Raw genomic sequence first — 21,195 nt, forward strand, 5'->3', positions numbered from 1 at the left:
TGACATCTGCTGGAAACAGGAGCTAGTACATCCAGATTTTTAAAGCTTGACTATACTAGATGGTACCTTTCACTGAATATCTTTAATGACTCTTGTAAGCCATTGATTTATGAAGTTTATGCTGACCAAGTAAGTGGAGTTAAGTAGCGAATGAATGTCAAATATTATGATGCCACTGGTTATTTTCTTCCTTATGTTTTCTTTAAATATAATACCTCAGCTACTTAATTACCAGGATACCTGTCGACATAAGAGTTCCAATATTCTTTTAAAAATAACAGAAGATTTATTTTAAAATGTGAGTAAAGTTTGGTTAAAATTTTTTCTAGTGTTTTTTTGTTCACTTGTCTCAGAAAACTCGTTTCAGGCGTCACATTATACACTCAAAAAATATGAATTACAGTACACAGTTATCAGTTATTGCAATTAAAATGACAGAAATTAATACCCACATACACCATGGACTTTTCTTGTCAGTTTCCCCATTATGCCCCTCAGTAATTGATGCAACACAAGACATAGTTTGGAGTTTAATGTAGATTTGTAATTAACTCAGGTCTGTCTTTTCTTCACATGTCACAAATACTTACTCATCTGTTTTTTTTTCTTGGACTTTCAAATGAAGGTTGTAATGAAGCTTGATAAGATAATTGAAAACCAAGAAGAAATCTTCCAGAAACATTCCCAGAGAAAAATATAATTGATGAACTGTGTTCATCACTTAAACAGCTCTAAGCTGGAGGATGTATCAAAGAGAAGAATGGTGGATTACATTATTGAGCTCAAATAACCAAATATGTTTTTTCCCTTATATTTTCCTTATATATCATTTATATGATGAACAATGGACACACTAAATTATCCTTTAAATGTTTTTTTAGTTTCTGTTTTTGAGTTGCATTATTTTTTTCTTTTCATTATTAAAACAACTATAGATTTGTCTTTATATGAAAAAAAATATCATAATAAAAAATGATAATATATAAAATTTTTTGTAAGATTTGCTTTTCCTCATTTTCCTTTTCCCAGTTAGAACACCACAGTATTATATTATTATATGTTATACAAAATATTACAATAGCACTATGTCTGTGAAGGTTCTCAGTCATCCAGGTCATCGTAGTCAAAGGAGTTTGCAAAGAAAAGCGTCTGGACTTCTTTAAGTTGCTTGAAGACGTTTCACCTCTCATCCGAGAAGCTTCTTCAGTTCTAAGGTCAAATGGCCGAGAGTCCCAGATTTAAACCCAGTGGGAGTATCCCCCCAAGGAGGGACAAAGGACCCCCTGGTGATCCTCTAATCACATGCGCCAAGGTGTGAAAGCGGGTGTGGGACCTAATCAGCCAGGGTTTCGGGTGAGCCCATTGTGAAACCTGGCCTCACATTGTCATGTGAATTCCTGAGGTCAGATGGCCCAGGATGTGAGTGGGCGTTAAGGCGTCTGGGGAGGGAACTCAAAACTGGATTATAGATGGCAGACAGTTGGTGTCGTAAACCACCGCCTCTGTTCAAAGATGGTCGCTCACAGTGGACATAGATACAATAGCACAATAGCACCATCTACTGTTCAATAAAGTTTTTCTTTCTTTCATTTTTCTTTCACACTTGATGGACAAAGTATGATCATCACAGCATTCTGAGATAATGCTCATGGTAATATATGAGGTACAGAACCTTACTAAGCTGAAGTTTAAGTTATCCCATATTAATCAACGATACATGGAAGAGACAGGATAAGAACTGCTTGAAGCAAAGAAAGGAATGTGTCAGGTAACATTTTAATGTTTTCATTTAAAATGTGATCTAACCATCATAAAAATGGCATAAATTAAATTATATTTCCTCCTCACAGGGTGCTTCTGGTGGTCCTCTGGTGTGTGACAAGTCAGCAGTTTGGTGTTTTTCCTTGAACAACTATGACATGTATGACTATCCAAGTGTCTCAAAGGGGGCATTAGGGGGCAGTGTTTGACAAGCTGTTTTAGCATAGTTGCCTCTGTAGTGTTTGGGCTGAGATCAGAGTGGTGCAGTGGTTAGAATGTTTTTCTTGCTGAATGAAGGTTCGGGATTCAAACTTCCTGGTTGGCTGGGGATTCTGTGCAGTTTGTATTTTCTCCCACAATTCAAAGATATGCTTGTGATCTTAATGAAATGATGTTGATTGACACAATTAATGTGATATTAATAGGTGATTATAAATGGGTTTTTAAAAGGGAATGGTTTTCTGTCTCTGTGTGTTAGCCCTACAACACACTGGAAACCTTTGCAGGGTGAACCTCTCTCCCCTCCCACCTCAGCTCTTGCTTCTATTTTCCAACCCACAGCACACAGTACTAACAGTGAGTAAGATAACTGCAATACTTCACTTTTCAATTATAGTATCGCTTACTGACATATTTCACGGAGGTTGCGTGAAATGCCAAACTGAGTCAAGATGTTCTTTTACACTGTCATCTGTCAGGAATGATTAAATTATGTCAAGCCTGAAGCTCGAAGCTGTGGTTTCTTTTAATTATCTGATTTTCAGAGATTTCTGTGCAACTTCTGTGCCGCATCACATAAATGTATGTAAATGCTTTCCAGGCAACAGAATTACAAGAATTACATTTACTGTACAAATACCCACAATACCCTTGGTGTATTGTCGAGAAAGGTGGTGAAGATAGAGAGAAGAGAAGTCTCCCTGGTTTACCTCTCATTACATCTGAGAGAGAGTAAAAAGTGTGCTTTGTGTGCTTTTGCTAATCATCTTTATTCTTAATTAAAGATAAAATAAAAGTTTGATCAATATGTTAAATGGAATGTGAAGAGATAAGAAATGAGTCTCCAACCTATCATCATATATGATTTTGAATAAGAGAATTGTTGTTAAGTGTTGCAATTATCGAAGAGAGAACCATAATTCATATGTGATTTTGCTCATGGTTAGTTATGTTTAATAATGATCAGAATAGCAGCACAGTGGCGTAGTGGTTAGCACTGATGTTCTCCCTGTGTGGATTCTCTCCAAGTACCCCGGCTTCCTCTCACAGTCCAAATACATGCAGTTAGTGGGGTTAGTTTACCTGGTGATTAATTGTGATAAATTGTGAATGGGTGTCTGTTTCTCTGTGTTAGCCCCGCATCTGTTCTGCTTATCCCAGAAGGATAAGCAGAACAGATCAGAATATAATCAAGTATACTAAATACAGGTGTGTTTAAGTTTAACCAATATAAAGCATAAGAAAATAAAATAATGATTCCAAGACAGGCCTAACTGAGAGAATGTGTAGAAAACAGCCTTGAAAAATAGGATTATGTTTGTGGAAGGGGGGGAAGTGAGTGAGAGCGACACACAGGAGTCACTGATCTCTGAATTTATGTGGAAATGTCAGATGGGAGGATGATAAGGGTGTGGCTATACTTCGGATGATCTTATGTAAACAAGATGACTGAATGTTTAGATACGAAGAGAGATGGGAAATGGGCACTTGGCAGAGTATAAAGGAGAGCGCCCAGGAACATCCTTTGTTCTTCTCTTTGTCTTCTGTAATATGAGCAGTTCAGAAGATCTCAGAAGTTCACCGCTGGATATTCCAGCAGAGATTCCAGAGGATCAACCATTGCCCAAACTGTAAAATTACAAATTGGTTTTGTATCTTTTTAGTATCTTTTTGGCAATGGTCGGTTACGATAAAGGGCTGGAGTAACCCGTAAGAGTGATTTACACTAAAATGAGTTAATACTCAGTATTTACGTTTACCATTTTACAAAGAGTTAAAAAGGGAATGTCCACAATTTAGACTTTCATTGCAGGAAATTTTATTAAAGCAATTTAGCAGCAGTAAAGCTGAGGAGGTCCAAATTGACCCTTGAGGGCTACTGTCCAGGCCCCTAAAATTAAACCAGGTATTCCAAAAGCAGCTCGTGAGGGGAGCTGGTGTAACAGAGGTGGCAGGGAAGACACCTGGACTTAAAACTAGGTGAGTCCCCTCAGGGTCCATCTAAGCTTTGCATTGCTAGTTGGTTAAGACCCATAGGATCAAATATTATGACTTTTTTTAAACAGAAAGCCAAACCAGACTTCTTGTATTGGGGTTTTGGTCCTGGAAATTGAGTATGTAACAAACACCCTGCAACATGCTGACATTGTCACAGTCCTGGGTCGGTGACCCAGTGTTTCCTGTTTTGAAATATTTGTAGTCTTGGATTTCATTGTTATTTATAATTTCTAGTCTCTTGGTTTCTGTGTCTCTGCTTTCCCTGTGTTCCTTGTGTCACATCTAATCGAGTTATGTGTTCATGTCTGTGCCTGTCTCATGTTTCCTGTTTTACTTTGACAGTCTCATGTGCTATGTTAGTGTGATTTCTCCCAGCTGTGCTCTCTTCCTGTGTCTCATTCCCTCATTATCCCTCTGTGTATTTAAGCCCTTTTTCTTCCTCTGTTTGTTGATGGGTCGTCTGGGTATTGCCCGCTGCATTTCTCCATGTTCCAGAGTCTCAGGTTTTCATGTTTTTAGTTCCTTTGTATTGCTTTTGTAGTTGCCTCCCAGTTTAGGTTTTTCTTTAGTTTAGTCTTTGCCACTTTCTGCATTTTATATTCTGTCCCTGCCGCTAATAAAGGTTCACTCACAGTTAAGTTCATCGTCAGCATCTGGACTTGGGTCCCATCTCTCTACACTCCGCACATCTGCAGACACAGAGATGATGCAGATAAAGAACTCGAGCCTATGAGAACTACAGACTGGGTACAAAAGTCGAACTTTTCTCCCCAAATATGTTGCAGAGAATATGAGCCAAAATAAAAAAAATACCTAATGGAAAAACAATACAAATATTATATTAGTATCTCAGTAGACAAACATGCAACATATAAAAACTAACTTCATGTGTATGTATCAGTATTTGCTGGTGTAGTTTTTTCGGTGTGCAAATGGTTATCTTTGTCTAAAGCCAGAAATTTGAGTCAGCAAGATTTTCTAGATTATTAAACATGACTTTTTCAATCAGTACATTAACGGATGTACTGATTGACTAAGTGAATCTTAGTCTTTGCATTTCGTGCCTTCAGCTATAATCAGATCTGATCATATCTGTGACTATATAGAGGAAGCAGTCTGGTGACTAGAGGGCGACTCGGGGGCAAGGTCTTTGAAGTACGGAAACAGCTTAGAAAAGTAACACTGAATACACACAGGTTTTCATTAAAACAGAGAGAATGTGTTACAATATCATAGTATAACCTTCTGAGATTCACACACACAGCAGCAAAGCAGATATAGCCTTAAGAAATTCATCAGGTTGTAGAGGCGGACAGGAGTGAAATCAGTTCTTTAGCTACTAATGACAGGGATGAATGAGAAAGAGATGACATTTGTATGATGAAAGAAATGACACAGCATCTGATATGGACTTTTTCAAAATACAGAATACAGAAAGCTTTATCAGACATCTCAGTAAACTGAATATTAAATAGCATTTTCCAATGGCAGATGGGTAATGAGATTTGAAACATACAGCACCAGCATGTACACTTAATGAGCACATGTACTTCAGTATTCTTAAAAAATACTGACTAACAAAGTCAGATTAGTGTTGCAAACACTAAATGAGTGAGACATCAACAAATGTGAAACTTTGAAGACCTGTTTATGTACATGTTGTTCTACTATAGTAACAGCTTATCTTCATGCTGTGGTTTCTATGGTTTATGTAGTTTGCTGCAGAACTCCAAGATAATATCATTTAAATGTGTCACGTCAGACATCAGTGTTTAATATGTGAGAAAACTAACTATCAACTCTGTATCACCTGCTGGATATAAGTGAAAATACTCATATTGTGTTTAGTAGAAGGATGAAAATTATGTTTTTGTGATTAGGGTAGGTGTTAATATTAAACAAACCAGACTTATTTCTAACAAACACAGAAAGTGGACATATCTGCTCAATGAGCAGCAGATACAATTGTAAAAGAAATACTTATGCAACCAAAATGTAATCCACTAATGATGTTGCCTCTAGATCTGTATGGTATGTGCTGTGGTACTAGTTAGTTCATTACTCAGCACAGCAACACTAACCAGTAATACCAATAAAGACATACATCAACATCAGCATCATGCCAAAAACAAAAGAAATCATTTATACTCGAGAAAAAGAATTGTTGATGCTCCCAAAACAAAGCAGAAGATGGATATACAAAGTTATCACAGCTTTTCCATGTGTCAAGAACTGGACTGAAAAGCATGATCAAGGATGATCAAAGAGAGCCAGAACAAGCTTGGCAGAGGTAGGAAGTGAAAAACTATGCAAAGGAAATTAGTGAGAGATGTATCTAAAGATCTCAAGCTTAAATGAGCTGTGGGCCACTGATACTGTCATCTCATTGGACAGCCACTTTAGTGTTTAAGTAGTACAAATAAATCAAACAAACATCAAGAAAACACCCACAAATACTCTTTTTTAAACATTTTAAATATCGTATAACAAGACAAAACTGCAAATGTCAATGCAATTTTCACTCTTAACTAACTGAAGCATTTCATTGAACTACCAAATAAACACATTGGTACTTATTCTCTAGCCAGATGCGGCAGCACTTCTGCTATCATTTTGCTCATATTTAACAAAATAAAAATACAGATATAAGTGTACACATTAGTTTTTGAATCTCTTACTGAACTAACACAGCCAATCCCTCAGCATGTTTGTACTCTCTACTCATATTTCCTTCATATTAGTTCATTTTTTGCTTTTTAAAGAACTTATTTTGACATTGTACTCAACAACAAACAAATCCTTCTTAACAAAAAAAAGTAACTTCAAGGGCCAAATTGCATTATATTTCTTCACATCAATATCTGGTTGTTGAGTGATGATGTTTGAACGCTGCTTCTGGGTCCAAATTACTCTGCGTTTATTAAGGCTGTTGTGTTTTAACATATTTTAATGCTTTGTGTCTTATTCTATTTAATCTGAACAAGCCCCTGTGCAGCCTGGGCTGTGAGTTTGAGACCCATGCCCTAGAACAACTCCCAAGACACAAGTGAATGACTCAGACAAGTCAGGAATTGTAGTCTCAAAGAAGACAGTCACCAGAACACTGCACAAGAATTGACTTGCAGAACAAGAAAAAGAGAAACTTTCAAGTCAGACTGATGCTAAGGACAAGCTGAAAAAATATTATATATACTTGAAGCGCGTCCTTTGGTCAGATAAGATGAAAAAAAGAGCTCTTTAGGCATGAACAGGAAGATGCATTTGGAACCAGGGATTTCTTCAAGGTGGAAAAAATCATGAAGAAAGGAGGATGTGTGAAGATTTTGAAAGAAATCCTCAAGCAGTCAGCAGTAAAACTGGGTCATTGTCATTGCTTTGTCTTCCAGCATGACATCGACCCAAAACATACCAGGTCAAGAACTGCCTCCAGAATACCAAAAGGAATGTTACTGACTGGCCTGCACGACGCCCTGACTTTAAAATCTGTGGGGTGAACTGAAGATCAAGATCCATGCCAGAAGACCATAAATGTGAGAAACCTTGGTGAGATCTGCCAAAAGTAGAATGGTCTGGGATTCCTCAGCAGATAAATGTGAGACTTGTTGAAAAATACATCAAATGACTGCAGGTTGCTATCAGCAAAAAGGATAAATAATTTGTAAAATAATGTGAAAGGCTTTTGTGAAGAATTTTATTTCTGTGTGCAAAGCAGTGTGTTCCTGACTGATGATGCACTGTAGTTATGATAAGCAAGACCATGCAAAGATAACACAAGTTTCAAATATGCAAACATACACGTAGCAAAGGAAGTGGTCAAAAGGCAAAAAATGACAGATGATAATCATACTTGCCAACAAAGCAAACTGCTCTATAAAAGGCTCAACCTGAGACTCCTACAGTACAAACAAAGGTTAACCATTTTGCTGGCATCATGTTCGGTCTGCAGAAATTTCTCCTCCTCCTTGTTCTGACCTGCTTTGGACAACTCTGTAAGAATCACAAGTTTTTGTTATTCTTCTTCAACCATTTAATGAGGCATTCATTTAATTTTCCTTTTTTTCTTTTACTTTATTCAGTGCATGGGGGTGACATCATACATGGAGGAAAAACCCCGGAGAGTTCAATGCGATATATGGTCTCTGTGCAAAACAACGGCGGTCATGTGTGTGGAGGGTTTCTCATCAGTAATAACTTTGTGGTCACTGCCGCACACTGTTATCATGAGTGAGTAATCAAACATCTTCTGCTTAAGTCTCTTTCTTAAAGATAATTCTTTGCCTTTATTGGATAGTGGAGCAGTGAAGATTAGACAGGAACATGAGTAGAGAGCAGGGAAAGATGCGCAGCAAAGCTCTGCTCAATTTCAGTCATGTGGCACATGGTTCACTGCCAAACCAGTGAGCTAAACGGACGACCTTCTGCTTCAATCTCTGATTCATGTCATTAAAAAAGATTTAGAAAATGAATTGAAAACCTCTTAATGATTATTCCTTCAGCCACCCCACGCATGTTGTTCTTGGCAACCACAATCTCAAGAATGGCCAAGTAGTTGAGATTCAAAAAAAATTCGTCCATAACAGTTACGAAAGCCCTGAGACGGGTGATGACATCATGCTTCTAAAAGTAAGTACATCTTTATATTGACAACAGTTTCACATGAAATATATTTGTGGTCTTATTTATATTTTAACTTTATGTTGTGTGTGTCCAGTTGGCAACCACAAACGGTCTACACGATGTAATTCAACTTCCGCATGCTGAAATAGATCTAACAGCAAATGAAGTGTGCCAGGTGGCTGGATGGGGAAAAACTATGACTGGTGGTAAAAATGTTGGTGAGCTGAGGGTGGTGGACGTGTCTGTCATTAACCCGCAAGTCTGTAAGAATCAATGGCCTCAACTTCCTGCCAATGTTATCTGTGCAGGTGGATATGGCACAAACAAAGGATTCTGTCAGGTATGTATTCTGTCCAATGTCAGCGGGTTTCTTTTTGATAAATGTACTGTATTAAACACTTAATATAAACTGACCAATTAAAATACTTCCTCATCACAGGGTGATTCTGGTGGTCCTCTGGTGTGCAAAGGGTTTGCTGTTGGTATCGTTTCTTTCAACCACAACAGAAATTGTAACTACCCAGATAAACCCAACGTCTACACGGACATCTCAAAATACCTCCAATGGATCGACATCATTCTACAAAACAACAAAACATTTTGAGTAAAATCCCTCAAGTTTTGCTTTTCGTATTATTGAAATGTCAGCATTTCTGATTGCTCTGTCAATGTAGCCAAGACAGAAATTAAAAATATTCCCTGCATGAAACTGTGTTTTTTCTTCTGTAAGAGTGATCATTTTAGCATTTAGCTCAATTTCCACAAACTGAAATAGAATATTTAGATTTGTAGTCTGAGGTCATTGTGACATCTACACTTATTCTTCATTCAAATCAGTGAACCTGTATGAGAAAGAATCACTGTGACAAATTAAAAATCATTAAGAGTCAATATTGATGAGGAACTACTGTGATAATCATATATGAACACATATATGATCATATATGGCCAACTGGTGACAGTTATGAATGATAAAGGAATCACATTTGTATGATGTAAAGATATATACAGAAAGTCTAAAATGTTCAACTATCTTAAAACGACTGAGCATCGGACGCCTTCTCCACATATTCGGGCTATACAGCACCAGATTGCTAACGAGTACATGAAGTACAATTATTTTTTACAGAGTAAATATTGAATATTGAATATATTAGTACTTTAATATATTAATATAATAATATAGTAGAACACTAAATGAGTGATACATCAACAAGTGTGAAAGTTTGAAGACGTGTTTATGCACATGTTGATCTACTATCGTAACAGCTTATCTTTAATCTATGGTTCATCTAGTTTGCTGCAGAACTCAAAGATAACATCATTCAGCTGTGTCACGTCAGATATCAGCTTTCTTTACTTCTGAGTATGATTAAACTGAAGAGATTTTTATGTGTTTTAAAATCAGAAAAAAGAAGAAAGGCAAAGGTTTATCAATTATACTGTGCATACTATTTGCTTAATCTGCCGTCTCAACAAGTCTACAGTCAGTTGGGCTGTTGCTTAAGGATGCATACAACATGAAAGAAAATATATAATATCACATAGTATATCTACAGAGAATAGTTTAAAGTTTCAATATTCAATCCACTGATTACATAAAAGATAAAAAACTGCAGGGAGCGTTTGGCTCAAATTATGGTGAAAAAGTCCTAACTATCAACTCTGTGTCGCCTGCTGGATATAAGTTTTTCATAAAAACCCAAATAAGTAAAAGATAAAAGCTGGAAATCATACATACGAAGGTTCAAGTTTTAAAATTTATCCTATTTAACTTCACAAAAACTGAGAAGTAGGTGCAAATAAGAACATTTAGACCAAAGAAGAAGTTGATAAATAACAGTGAGCTACAACAACAGTGAACAAAATACTGACAACATTTGATTCATATAGTGATAAATTTTAGTGTTACATCTGAATTTTCACATAGCTTGATTTATCATTACAGAAGGTCAGGAAGTCAAAAAGGATACTGAATGAAACAAGCCAGGAGACTAAAAGATGTCTTTAATTACAAAGGTCAAACTAAAATTGAGCAGCAAGTGGTGCTAAAATAATGATTAATAATCATACAATAATAAATGTATTTCAGACTAATGAGGAACTGTAATTGTGATAAACAAGATAAAGATGCAAAGATACGTGTCAAACAGACAAACTTACCTTGAATAAAGGATGTGGTTGAAAGTCAAAATAAGATAGATGATAATCATACTTGCCAACACAGCAATCCGCTCCATAAAAGGGGTCCCCCCTGACACCAGTACAAAGAAAAGTTAACCAAATTGCTGACATCATGCACGGTTTTGTCTCCTCCATGTTCTGACTTGCCTCAGAAGTCTTTATTATTCTTCAACCATTTAATGAGGAAACAGTTTATTTTTCTTTTCTTTTACTTTTTTTCAGTGAATTGTGGTGACATCATACATGGTGAATTCTGGTGGTCCTCTGGTGTGTAACAGATGAGCTGTTGCCGTTATTTCTTTCAATAGCAATTTCAGTTGTAACTACCCAGGTAAACCCAACATCTGTACGGACATCTCAAAATACACTATCAATCAAAGGTTTGGACACAGCTTCCCATTTAATGGCTTCTACATTGTACATACTAAAGACATCAAATATATGAAGCAAGATATATGGAATTATGTAGCAAAGAAAAAATTTGATAAATAACTACATATATTTTATAGTTTAGATTCCTCAAAGTAGCTACCCTTGGCTTTGTTGACACATATGCTTGGCCTTCTCTTCATGAGCTTCATGATGTAGTTACCTGGAGTGGTTTCACTTCACAGATGTGCCTTGTCAGGATTCACTTGTGGAATTTCTTGCCTTCTTAATGGGGTTGGAACCATCAGTTGTGTTGTGCAGAAGTCAGGTTGGTACACAACTGACAGCCCTATTTGACTGTTAGAATTCATAGTATGGCAAGAACCAGTGAGCTAAGTAAACAGAAACGACAGTTCATCATTACAGGGAGTGCAGAATTATTAGGCAAATGAGTATTTTGTCCACATCATCCTCTTCATGCATGTTGTCTTACTCCAAGCTGTATAGGCTCGAAATCCTACTACCAATTAAGCATATTAGGTGATGTGCATCTCTGTAATGAGAAGGGGTGTGGTCTAATGACATCAACACCCTATATCAGGTGTGCATAATTATTAGGCAACTTCCTTTCCTTTGGCAAAATGGGTCAAAAGAAGGACTTGACAGGCTCAGAAAAGTCAAAAATAGTGAGATATCTTGCAGAGGGATGCAGCAGTCTTAAAATTGCAAAGCTTCTGAAGCGTGATCATCGAACAATCAAGCGTTTCATTCAAAATAGTCAACAGGGTCGCAAGAAGCGTGTGGAAAAACCAAGGCGCAAAATAACTGCCCATGAACTGAGAAAAGTCAAGCGTGCAGCTGCCAAGATGCCACTTGCCACCAGTTTGGCCATATTTCAGAGCTGCAACATCACTGGAGTGCCCAAAAGCACAAGGTGTGCAATACTCAGAGACATGGCCAAGGTAAGAAAGGCTGAAAGACGACCACCACTGAACAAGACACACAAGCTGAAACGTCAAGACTGGGCCAAGAAATATCTCAAGACTGAGTTTTCTAAGGTTTTATGGACTGATGAAATGAGAGTGAATCTTGATGGGCCAGATGGATGGGCCCGTGGCTGGATTGGTAAAGGGCAGAGAGCTCCAGTCCGACTCAGACGCCAGCAAGGTGGAGGTGGAGTACTGGTTTGGGCTGGTATCATCAAAGATGAGCTTGTGGGGCCTTTTCGGGTTGAGGATGGAGTCAAACTCAACTCCCAGTCCTACTGCCAGTTTCTGGAAGACACCTTCTTCAAGCAGTGGTACAGGAAGAAGTCTGCATCCTTCAAGAAAAACATGATTTTCATGCAGGACAATGCTCCATCACACGCGTCCAAGTACTCCACAGCGTGGCTGGCAAGAAAGGGTATAAAAGAAGAAAAACTAATGACATGGCCTCCTTGTTCACCTGATCTGAACCCCATTGAGAACCTGTGGTCCATCATCAAATGTGAGATTTACAAGGAGGGAAAACAGTACACCTCTCTGAACAGTGTCTGGGAGGCTGTGGTTGCTGCTGCACGCAATGTTGATGGTGAACAGATCAAAACACTGACAGAATCCATGGATGGCAGGCTTTTGAGTGTCCTTGCAAAGAAAGGTGGCTATATTGGTCGCTGATTTGTTTTTGTTTTGTTTTTGAATGTCAGAAATGTATATTTGTGAATGTGGAGATGTTATATTGGTTTCACTGGTAAAAATAAATAATTGAAATGGGTATATATTTGTTTTTTGTTAAGTTGCCTAATAATTATGCACAGTAATAGTCACCTGCACACACAGATATCCCCCTAAAATAGCTCAAACTAAAACCAAACTAAAAACTACTTCCAAAAACATTCAGCTTTGATATTAATGAGTTTTTTGGGTTCATTGAGAACATGGTTGTTGTTCAATAATAAATTTATTCCTCAAAAATACAACTTGCCTAATAATTCTGCACTCCCTGTACTTTAAGAACTTAATGTCAGTCAGTCTGGAAAATTGCTAAAACTTTCAATGCGTCCCCAAGTACAGTTGCAAAAACCATCAAGCGCTACAACGAAACTGGCTCACGAGAGGACCGCCCCAGGAAAGGAAGACCAAGAGTCACCTCTGCTGCTGAGGATAAATTCATCCAAGTCACCAGCCTCAGAAATCGCAAGTTAACAGCACCTCAGATTAGAGCCCAGATAAATGCCGCACAGAGATCCAGTAGCAGACACATCTCTACATGAACTGTTCAGAGGAGACTGTGTGAATCAGCTCAAATAGCTGCTAAGAAACCACCACTAAGGAAAAGCAACAAGCAGAGGAGATTTTATTTGGGCCAAGAAACACAAGGAATGGACATTAGATCAGTGGAAATCTGTGCTTTGGTCTGGTGAGTCCAAATTTGAGATCTTTGGTTCAATCCTTTGTGTGACGCAGAAAAGTTGAACAGATGGTCTCTACATGCATGGTTCCCACCTTGAAGCATGGAGGAGGAGGTGAGATGTTGTGGGGGTGTTTTGCTGGTGACACTGTTGGGGATTTATTCAAAACTGAAGGCACACTGAACCAGCATGGCTACCACAGCATACTGCAGCGACATGCCATCCCATCTGGTTTAGTTGGACCATCATTTATTTTTCAACAGGACAATGAGCCAAAACACACCTCCAGGCTGTTTAAGGGCTATTTGACCAAGAAGGAGAGTGATGGAGTGGTGCGCTAGATGGCCTGGCCTCCACAGTCACCTGACCTAAACCCAATCAAGGTGGCCTGGGATGAGATGGACGGCAGAGTGAAGGCGAAAGGACCAACAAGTGCTCAGCATCCCTGGGAATTCCTCCAAGACTGTTGGAAAACCATTTTAGGACGACCACCTCATGAAGCTTATCGAGAGAATGCCAAGAGTGTGCAGAGCAGTAATCAAAGCAAAGGGGGGCTATTTTGAAGACTATAAAATTAAAAAAAAAAATGTTTTGAGTTATTTCACACTTTTTTTTCATTATTACACAATTTCACATGTGTTCATTCATAGTTTTGATGCCTTCAGTAAGAATCTACAATGTAAATAGTCATGAAAATAAAGAAAAACTATTAACTGATAACGTTTGTCAAAACTTTTGACTGGGAGTGTATTACTGGGGCGACTGTGGGTCAGGTGAGAAAGTGGGTCATCTACCAATGGATCGCCAGTGGATTGATCCCTGTCCATGTGTTACCCCAATTCATCCATCAGTGTTTGTGTGTTTACCCTCTCTTATGATCCAGGGATATTTTCAGGTATGAATAACTCAATTAGAATGTGCAATGTTATAGTTTAGCAGTGTTGGTCAAGTTAGTTGAAAAAAGTAATTAGTTACTAATTACTGATTTCTTCTCCAAAAAAGTAATTTTTACTTTACTGATTACTTATTTTCAAAAGTAATTAGTTACTTTACTTAGTTACTTTAAAAAAACATGATAAAAAACCTGAATACATAATAAAGCAAAAGACCTTTCAGCCCAGTTCTATTTTTTCTGCATAATCCATCATATAAAATTGAATCAAATGGAAACGTCCGTTTTTAAAACTTGTTTTAATCTTTTAACTTTATGCACTTTGCATCAAGCAAAAATTTAATTATGCAACAGTCTTTGACTCGAAGAAATGTCTGATGGGGAGTACCTCATGTGGCTAATGATACTAAAACTAAATAAAGAGGAGAAAAATGAGGTCCAAAGGAACCAAAGACATCAGGATTTAAAGCAACTACAGGTGTCCAATATTGTCAGGGACCTGGATCTGAGTGACCCTGGGTCCCTGAGCAGTTATGGACTTGTATTTTACTATATGTGTTTTTGGTATTGCTGTCCCTCGTTCTCCCTGCTTGCAGGTGTGTGTGTGTGTGTGTGTGTGTGTCTGGGAGCGCCTGTTTCCAGGCGCCTTCAGGCCTGGTGGGTGTGGCCCTGCCAGGCGGTTGGCCACACCTGAAGACTATCACACAGCTGATCAAGCCTTGTTGGAGGAGCTAATTAAGAGTGTGGTGGAGCTCTCTCCGACGCTGGATCATTGCGTGGCTTAACGTTAGTCTCTTGGCCAGTTAGTAAGTTCAGTCTGCTGCATTGTGGTGTGTCTGACGGCTGCCTCTTTGTTATTTCCCCAGGAGAAGTGTGGAGACGAGAGGGCAGTGAGCACGGGGTGCTCAGACACTGAGAAGCGGGGACAAGAAACACTAACACTGGGAAGAGGACATGTCACGGGAGTCGGGAACGCACTGATGATTTATTGTTATTTTTTCAATCACTGTAAATAAACGCACTGCTTGCATTCAGAGCTCCGCATCTGGGTCCTCCTTCCTCACATCCCCACGGTTGGCCAGCGTCAACCATGACAGAATGATCCAACCAAACATGGGCCCAGCGGACTCTGAGGAGAGGCTCAGGAGGGAGGTAATGGACAAAGTTTACAGACTATGTGACCTGTGGTGGGAGAAGCCCGGGGAAGTGTTGCGTCGCGCCGTGGAGAGGTGGCTGCAGGAAACGCTTTTTAAATTTCCCTGGCTGGTTGACTGTCTCAACCCAGTCATCATGGACTTCCTGTTCTCAACCCTATACCTCCACTCTCCGACTCAGGCTGCTCACCGGCCCGGACAGCCGGTAGAATCACAGCCTTAAACGCTGGCCCCGTTGTCTACACGGAAACGATGTTCACGCCGCCGGCACTCCTCATTGCAGCCAGATCCCCAGATATCTCAACTGCCAGCTGTGGTGAGCAATGGGGACACTTTTTCCATTTCTCACACCATCTGTTTCTTTGTTTACAGTGGACGGTGACACCGCAGACGCTGCTGCAAGCCAGCCGTCAGTGCAGCTGGCATCGCCTCAGTCAGAGGTCTCCACACCACTCTTTGGTCCACCACCTGCTACTACGGCACCACCCGGACCTGCTCAGCCAGAGCCGGAGGAGCTTGCGCCGCCCGAGCAGGAGCTCAGCGAGCCGGCGGAGCTCAGCGAGCCGACGAGGCTGTAGCTGTGGCTACAACTGTAGCTTGCCTCCACCAGTGTGTGAATGTGAGAGTGAATGAATAGTCGAATTGTAAAGTGCTTTGAGCATTTCGAAAAGCGCTATATAAATGCAATACATTATTATTATCAGAGTACTTGTTGTTATTGTTTAATTATGAAGAATTATCATATAGAAATAAAAAATCTGAAGTTGTGGGTTAATTGACGCTATTTGAACATGTATATCTTGTCATTTAACATGTATACAATTGCCTGGACATTCCAAAAAAAATGTCCAACATTCACATTTTCCCTCATTCACAGTAGTGCTGTGCCACACACATTTTAGTATCGATCTGATAACAAGTAAATACAGAGCCAGTATTGCCGAAGTTGATTAATGTGATGAATTCTCAATTTGCAAATTCTGAACACATTTTAATCATCACTATAGCAGTCTGATTTTTACTTTCCACAATAATTAGTTAACACAACAAAACACACCTTTGAGCTTTTCATGCGTTTTAAAACTGGGTTTTTGGAGACCTGGAATGTAAATTTTTCTTTCTCTAAGGCACACAAACAGATTCGGACATTTCACAGTGCATGTTTGAGGTTTATTTTTTCCAAAGAAATAATTAACGGAGTTCAGCAGGCTACACACTGAATTTCAATACCAATACTAGTGTTGGTATCGATGCTGTCGATACTTGAATCGATCCGTCCACCTCTAGTACTTGTAGTTAACTGCAAACTAGAATTAGGAGGAAAAATTATGAACAACTAAACTTCCTGAGCATTGTGTCCATCTAGTAAGCCGTTAAAGCTTAATTACCACTGCCCTTTAACATCAATTATGAAACCTTGTTTTGTAATTTTTACCAAGACCTTTACAAGACACCTTACAGCATGTTAGCAAACACACTTAAGCAATACAAAAGAACATAAAAAGAGACATTTGCTTCCCTAAACTTTAGTGCGGATTTCACCAGTGACCATGGTAGCCAGATACTTCCTTCTGCTGTTTGTCCTCAGTGGTAAGCGTTCATGTTTTTATGATAAAAAAAAAAAAAAAATCTAAAATCTGACAAACACTGTGCAATTTTTATTTGCTACCTATCCTACTACTAATTACATATTGTCCTGGATTGCTATAAACCCATGACGTCGTAGTTTATGTTTCAGGAGCTGACAGTTCTCGGATTATTGGAGGCCGAAATGCTGCCCCCCACTCACTCCCCTACATGGCCTCAGTGCAACTTCAAGGTCGCCATTTGTGTGGAGGAGCACTAGTGAGAGAGGACTTTGTACTCACAGCAGCACATTGTGAGACACGTTGTTTGATTTAATCTGCAGCATTTGCAGAACTGACAAAAAACCTCTATCAGTTTTTCTACATATCATAATAGGTGCTTCGTGGAAGAAAAACTATTAACATTGGGTCCTTGATAACATAATAAATGTTGCTGCAATTTGTAGAATACCCACAGTCGTGCTGGGAGTTGATTCCCTGACCGGTACTCAGCCAACGAAGCAGCAGTTCCTTGTGGTCAAATCTTTAAAGCATCCAGGCTATGATGGACACAAAAACGATATCATGCTCCTCAAGGTGAGTGTTGGAGCTATTTGTTCTTTATTTTTATTATTTTGAAATTTGTTAAAGTTTGTTGTTAGTTTACTTATATTTTTGGGTTTATTTACAAGTTTATTTGTACGTTAATATTTGTTTCAATGTTTTGTTTTATTTTGATGTTTACCTTGTTAAGTTAGTAAGAGCTGTTGGGCCATTTTTTTCTATAAATAAAGAGACTGGTATAGGACCAGCATGCACTGGGGTGGGCCTTTTTTTTTTTTTTTACCAGAGCAGGAGAAACAGCAGGAAGTAACAAAAAATGGATCTTGTTATTGCTTGCCAAACTGGATGAATAAACTATAAAAACGCAACTTTCAAGTTTGGACAGTGGACTTCTTTTCCCTGCGTACAAAATAGTATCTCAGTGCAGCAGTGGCTTGTGGATTTTTAATTGTGGGATGTTTGGTTTGTCAAACAAAAGGAATGGCCACTACACAAAGTAAAAAACCCGCCCCGTGGACCAAAGGAATAATCCTTAATTAATGGATATGTTGGATATATGGATTTCAGGGATCACTGTTGAACTCGAACAAAAGTTACTGGATCGTCTTTGTAATAATCCAGACGGATTTGGTGCTTGAGGCCTGGATCAACATGTCAATCGTTCATCAAAACTGGTGAGTGATAATATTGTTTAACAGTGAAGCTAGAAGACATTATTTCACTACAAAGACTGATGAACTAAGTTGTACTAAATTGGTGCATAATTGGATCGCTAATTGAAACATGCCAACGCTTGTTGTGGAAATGTTTGCTCACTGCAATCAGCAGGTAAATGGATGTCATGTTTGTGCTTTATGCTGTGGATTCTCAATGTGCTGTGCATCTTTGGAATGTTTGAAATAATTCAAAAGAACAATAAAAATGTCAGATACTAAAAGTAAACAAGAGGATGACACTCAGATGCAAGCAGAGAAAAGAAGCATCAAATTTACGCCCAAAGGTTTGGATTTGTATATAAAGACATGTCAACAAAAGCGGAGTTCAACGTATAAGCAAGCATCTAAGTACATGGGGAAAATTTCCTCGTTAATGACCTCACATGAGAATGTTAAGGAAGTGTCTTCTGAATTTGGGATGTTTATTAAAAAGCAAAAATCTATTTTAAGTTTGCCACTGCCAGAAGATGAAGTGAAAAGGCAAACCGCACATTTTCAGTCTAAGCTGATAGCATTCTCTGTTTTTTATGGACAATGTAAAGGTTTGGTTGCAGGAAGCAGGCGAGCCGTATACTGAACAAAACAATACTGCTCATGATGATCGAGTTGTTGAAAATTTGTTGAATAAACTCTGAAGACAGCGTCTCTAATATCTTAAGCGTAAAGGCACCTTCAAAAACATTTTCACAGCAAAGTCGAATTTCATCGACACCTTCTGCACCAGGGCCGTGCAGATACATTTAAAGGGGCGGGTGCTCAAAGTTAAAAAGGGGCACATTGAACACCTGGTACATGTGTTAATGTTACCTGTGCTCTTTGTAATCCAGCTGGTGAGGGATCCACTGCCTTTAGTAGCCTCACACAGCTCCTTTTGTCACTGTTCCTCCTCATGTCTTTACCAGGCATGTCTGGACAATGTTATATCATCAGTAATAATTTAAAAACTCTATACACATAAAACACACACATGCACACACAGTGACATTTTAGACCTTCTTCAGAATACTGTATATACTATGGCCACAGGTTTCCATCATGGTGCTGATCCAGAAGCCTTCCCTTATTATTTATTACTAGAGCTACAATAATAAAGCAATGAGAAAAAAAAGTAATAAATATGAAATAATGTATTTATGATGATTCCATTTGTTTCACTATCCACTCTGTGCAGGGAGACAGCTTATTCAATTTTTAAACTGTAGAGATACAATAATTTTACTGCTGTAAAATCAGCATGTTGTCATATTTAAAATATAAATCGAATATAATCTGTTTCTTAATGTATGTTCTTTAACCTCCTAAGACCCAAACTCTTCCACGGCATGCATTTTTAATTTCTCTTTGACATTTGGGCTGATTGGGACCAGATGAATGTAAAAACAAAGAATTACCTGATTTTTTTTTTACCTGATTTTTGTTTCTAGGAAAAATGAGAGCCACATATGAGGATATTCATTTGAAATTTTGATAGAACAGTAGCAGTATAATGTCCTCGTAAGTGGATATCAGGCCCTTGTAGAGCAAAATTGAGTATTTTGGTCTAAATAACCCAAAATGTGATGTCCATATATGTGGACGCCAGGTCCTAGGAGGTTAAAATAAATATCATATTTAAATATCACAATTATAATAATGCATAATTATGTGGACATACATATTAGAAACTTTTTAGTGAAATGTAAGTCCTCCAGAAAGGCAGGAAAAGCCCTGTAACTTACTCTGCCTCTCTTCCTCCTTCCATCTCCTCATCTCATCTATCACTCTCCACTTGCTGTCCATCTGAGAACAAGACACAATTTGCTATTGCATTAATCTATTATTTAACTGTCCAAACTTAAAAACTCTCACACCTAATCCATAATAAAGTAATGATAGAAAATGTTATAGAAACATCCTTAAGAGGCATGTCTGGACTGTGTTATATCATGAGAAATAATTTAAAAAAAATCTATATACATAAAACACACACACGCACAGTGACATTTTAGACCTTCTTCAGAATACTGTATATACTATGGCCACAAGTTTCCATCATGGAGCTGATCCAGAATCCTTCCCTTATTATTTATTCCTAGTGCTATAATAATAAAGTAAAAAGAATACAAAAATAAATAATAAATATAAAATAATGTATGTTTGACTATCCACTCTCTACAGGCAGAAAGTTTATTAAATGTTTAAACTGTAGAGATACAATAATTTTACTGCTGTATGAGCATTTTGTCATATTTAAAATATAAATCTAATATAATCTGTTTCTTAAAGTATGTTCTTTAAAATATTACATATTACATCATTTTTAGTGAAATATAAGCCCTCCTGAAAGGCAGGAAAAGCCCTGTAACTTACTTTAAAACTAAATATGTTCACTAAAACGGTGGACAGAGCTACAGACCCATGACACCATTACCCAGTGAGCTAGCAGCTATGACCAGCACTACTTGTGCAGTTAATAAAAGGACAGGCAAAGTTTGTCGCGCTGTTACACACACAGCACTCTCATTTGTTTAGTCAGTTGCCACAAGACAACTTACCAACGTGTACATAATAAGCTAATACTCCTGTGTGCTATACAGTGTACGCTGTACACCTACTTACTGGTTTTGTCGCATCAGTCTGTGTCACTGAGTTAATTTGTGTTTCTCCTACAGCTCCGGACCGCAAAAAATGCGCGTGCTCTTTGTGAGCTCGTTCCCGGCTCGTAACCAGCGCGCTCTGCCGTCAAGGGCGATCATTGGTTAATGGTCATCATGTGACTGATGAT

General features: G+C 38.4%; 1 protein-coding gene and 1 long non-coding RNA gene across 2 annotated transcripts; one reads left to right on the forward strand and one right to left on the reverse strand.

Annotated features, from left to right (window-relative positions):
• Positions 1 to 1,626: 1,626 nt before the first annotated feature.
• LOC112843892 (uncharacterized) lies at positions 1,627 to 20,711 on the reverse strand. Its single transcript, XR_003216440.1, has 3 exons — positions 20,150 to 20,711; positions 19,239 to 19,339; positions 1,627 to 4,667 (listed from the first exon to the last, which is right to left on the reverse strand). It is a non-coding gene; the product is annotated as an uncharacterized LOC112843892 (long non-coding RNA).
• Positions 7,316 to 9,304, forward strand: LOC109197062 (trypsin). The gene is made up of 5 exons (XM_019352131.2): positions 7,316 to 7,967; positions 8,055 to 8,202; positions 8,475 to 8,601; positions 8,690 to 8,935; positions 9,035 to 9,304. The coding sequence occupies exons 1-5, from the start codon at positions 7,910 to 7,912 to the stop codon at positions 9,197 to 9,199; spliced, it is 744 nt and encodes a 247-aa protein (XP_019207676.1). The 5' UTR covers positions 7,316 to 7,909; the 3' UTR covers positions 9,200 to 9,304.
• Positions 20,712 to 21,195: the final 484 nt, after the last annotated feature.

This window comes from Oreochromis niloticus, linkage group LG23 (genome assembly GCF_001858045.2).
Source record: "Oreochromis niloticus isolate F11D_XX linkage group LG23, O_niloticus_UMD_NMBU, whole genome shotgun sequence".
NCBI classification, from domain to species: Eukaryota; Metazoa; Chordata; class Actinopteri; order Cichliformes; family Cichlidae; genus Oreochromis; species Oreochromis niloticus.